Here is a 3,942-nt window from a genome sequence, read left to right on the forward strand (position 1 = left end):
ACGAGTTTGTTTTGAATCAAAAAACTTCTCACACCATAATCATCGGTGGGTATGATGACCAAAAAACATGTACATATCAGTTTTAGAGAGAACGTTTTGTCCTCTAAAGGACAGGGAGTGGCTTTGATATTTTAAAAATTAACCAGCTGTATTTATCACATCACTGTCTGCAAAAAGTGCCTCCCGTTTTCACAGCCTGTGGTTCATGCATGAGAACTCATTTATGAGCAAAAGCCTGTTTGGATAGTGGGCTGTAGAACGACGACAACTATCTAATCCAGCAAACACCCGTTCAGGAACAGAAGGAGCACCTCAGCCCAGAGATCTAGATCTGCTTTACAGAGTCATGCGTTTAGTTAAAAGACTGACTGCAAATCCAGTGATTTGCACGTGGGATTTTGAACCTTTTGAAGCAGATCCAGGCGCACTTTGCTGCCAGCGGCCCCGAGCGCCGCAGGAGGGCACTGTACCAGCACCGCAGAGCCAACCACACCAGAAGCTGAAGGCAAGAGATCATAAGCCCGGCCCTAACTGCAAACAAGCACCTTGGCTGGTGGCGGGGTGCCAGAGCCATAAACTCACGGGTGCTGAGCAGCGACTGCGTGAATGGCCCGTGCTTTGCATACCCCAAGGCAGGCTCTCCACACTTCTGCCTCTGCAACTAATAGCCCTCATTTACCTAATGTGCAAGCACTTTGCGGCTAGCACCTTTCCAAGGATTTCAGGATTTCATTCTACTCTGCTTGCTTCCAGTCAGGGTTAGGGCTTTCGAACAGCACCAGGCAGGAAGTTTTTGAACTCAAGGGAAGATCTGGCAGAAAGCCAGGTAAAGTTAATGATCTCCAGGATTGGTTTTGACAGGCCTGTTGGATGTACTGGCTTCTGACTGTTGCCAGAACTTCTGGTATCTTTCCCCACTCTCCTGCTATGTTGGAAGTTCAAAGGGTCACTGGAAGGAAGCAGAAATCCCTTGAAATTTTTCCCATTATTTGGGGGACAAGTGACTGTTCTACTCCTTCTCGCAAAAGGATTTTGCATTGTATTTCTCCTGTCCTCTTCCACTCAGCACAGTGTTAATAAGCACTAAAGACAGGTATCAGAGTCTCTGTGGGCATATAAAAGCAGAAAGGTGAAGGTCATGCACCCAGCTGACAGCAGATAAGAACAAACCCCAGGACACTGCTTTGACCTTTGGAAAAAGCTGAATTTTAGCATACTGTCAGAACCAGCGCTGTATCAACCAGGGAGAGAAACATTTTAAGAGAAGGTACCAGCCATCTAAAGCCCCAAGACCATAGCTTTGCTTTTGTCTTAGCCTTGAAACAGACACAGATGTGTTTCAGTGAACAAAGAGAAGCACAGATCACACTTACATGCAAAGGATGAAACTGTCCAGCTCCAATCTGGCACAGAGAAAAGGAGAAAAGAATGAAGAAGACAGAGCTTAGAGTCCTTTCTCTGGCTAGGTCACCTGGACAGGAGAGAACCAAGGAAAGGAAAAAGGTGTAGACCTCAGGATACAGAAACAGCTGCACAGACAGAAAATAAGACATTTGCAGTAGCAGCTGTGGGGAACAGATGAAAAGATCATGTGCATACTCTGAAACATGCCTTCCCCTGACAATCACTGCCACAGACAACTACGATATAAATATTTTTCAAGGTTACGTTCCATGTGGAGGGGCAGCTAAGAAGTCAAACAAAATAAAGTAGAGCCATGAGAGAAACTCAGATCAGAATACCAAATATCTGATTTAAAAAAAAAGCATTTGTGCTGTGAAATCAGCTGCTGCTCTCTGGTAGCTGCAAAGGAAGTGGCTTCTCTTGATGGGTAGGCTGGGTGTCAAATTAGTTCCTAGATTGCCTTGCCCTGTCTCATGCTACTTCAGTTGAACTATGCCTTTTTGCCAAAAGTCAGCATTGTTCACTCTTAGGGCAATATCTGTTGCTAACCAGCTACTGTAGTTTCACCCTCCCTCTCCCTAAGTTTCCCAACACAAATTAGAATACTCAGGACTGAAGCTAGACTGCACCCCATTAACCCAGTGACAACCAGCAAACTCCACGCATTTCTGATAACCCTTTCTCCTCTGCATGCTGCAGCTCAATGCCTGGCCTGCACTGACAGCCAGAAGCCTGCGTTAGTGCTAACAAGTGGAAGATGCATAACCCCCATCACATCCCAAGAACCAGCTGAAGTTGGAAAACATCCTATATGATTGTTCAAAAGAGAGCCTACTACCACCTTAAACTCAAAGTACATAACAAGTCTGTCATCATCACTATTATTACAACATCTGAACGTACTGGAAAATGGTGTTATTTCCCCGCATGACCAGAACAGAGAGGAAAGCATCCCTGCCTTCGTATGCACCTGGCAACTCAAGTCTGCAGAGCGACCAAGGTAAAAATACTACCGTTCTACAAAGCACTCCTGAGGCAAGTCCCTCGAGAACTAGTACCAGCCCTCACTGAAGGGCCCAGTTTCTCATGATTGCTTAACAGGGCTTGTAGGAAAGAGGACCCAAAACAGTCACCAGCAATCTTACCTTTCCCCGCACGAGGGCCTTGTAGGCAGTGCGAATGATGAGATAAGACCAGATGATATGCAAGATCTGCAAGGTTATCAAAAGCCCATTGAATAGCCACCATGAAGGGTAAGGACCAATCAATTCCCAGCTTTCAAATAGGGTTGTATTCAAAATCCTAAAAGAGATCCAGAAACACATTACAGATCGGCTGTGCTGGTAACATGGCTTCCAGCTCTAAATTAAGATAACTGGCCAGATGCACAACAGTTTGTATCTCATTTAAGCATCTGTTGCTTTCTCCTGTCAGAGCAGCGATGCAGCTAGTCTCTTGCCAGAGTTAGGAGACAGATTAAAGCTAATTAGAAACATTTGAACAGAGCAACAAACAGGAGAAGATGTGAATGTTCTGCAATTTGGTTACACATACAGATCTGCTGCCAGTTTCCTTCTCAAAAGCATGAGCATTTATAATAACTTTACAGGAAGTGATGTCAAGCTGCACTGGCCATCAAAACAGCTGTTAACACATTCATACCCGGGCAGTCTTCACCCATATTTAAAGATCAAGAAGGAATTTTGTTCCCAGTAGGCCTCCCTCCCTGCGCGCTACTCTCTTCCCTCAGATTTGTATAGATTCCTCCTGCCAAGCCAGAGGACTAGAATCTGCTTTATGGACCAAGCTTTGTGCTTTCTTTCATTACTGTTTTGCTGTTCTTGTCGCTGGGAGTTATTGCCAGTACTTAAGTAATTTAATAAACACTTTAGATTTTATGAAGTAGAGAGGTATGGAGAGACCTTTGAAGACGTCATTAAATTCACATAGCTTTTAACATTTCACAAGAAAAGAAAAACAAGCGTTTCAAAGAACCCAAGTCCCCCAGATGCAGCTACAGAAACATCTAACTCGTAGCCAGTTTATGGATGAATTAAATGCAATTCCAGAGATCTGCTGAAGTTTTATACTGCTAATTAGGGAAGGGAATATACGTGAAGTGAAATAGCATAGGGTCTGCAATACTGCCGCAAGCTTGCCAGATTTCTCTACAAAGTTGAGGAATTACCTTACAGCCAGTGGAAAATACATAAAAGATTTACAGGACTGCTGAGCAATAGCATGATGCAAGAGCATCACCTCATGACAGACAACAGCAATAAGAACAATGACAACTATCTCATCTGTCACTGGAAGGAGCCTATGAAGACATAAGAATGAAAGCTCTTCCTTTTTCAGACTCCTTTGATGCATTTACTGGAAAACAAGCAAGAGCTTTAATTGCAACCCTGATACCAAAGCGTAAGTATTGTTTCTGCCTACCGTGAAGGCACCCAAAAAGAATGGGAATGCAAGCTGTCCATTGCCTAGGAAATAAATATATGAAGTAAAACTGAAATAAACTGAGTAATAATCAGG

At 43.9% G+C, this 3,942-nt stretch overlaps 1 protein-coding gene across 1 annotated transcript in view; it reads right to left on the reverse strand.

Annotated features, from left to right (window-relative positions):
• Positions 1 to 3,942, reverse strand: part of CERS5 (ceramide synthase 5) — an 18,977-nt gene that overhangs the window by 1,654 nt on the left and 13,381 nt on the right. Inside the window, exons 9-10 of the mRNA XM_009321413.1 lie at positions 2,550 to 2,706; positions 1,374 to 1,403 (exon numbers count right to left, since the gene is read on the reverse strand). Coding sequence (XP_009319688.1) covers positions 1,374 to 1,403; positions 2,550 to 2,706 — 187 coding nt within the window. The remainder of the gene's footprint in view (positions 1 to 1,373; positions 1,404 to 2,549; positions 2,707 to 3,942) is intronic.

The sequence above is a fragment of the Pygoscelis adeliae genome, unplaced genomic scaffold, assembly GCF_000699105.1.
Source record: "Pygoscelis adeliae isolate BGI_AS28 unplaced genomic scaffold, ASM69910v1 Scaffold1000, whole genome shotgun sequence".
Lineage (NCBI taxonomy): Eukaryota > Metazoa > Chordata > Aves > Sphenisciformes > Spheniscidae > Pygoscelis > Pygoscelis adeliae.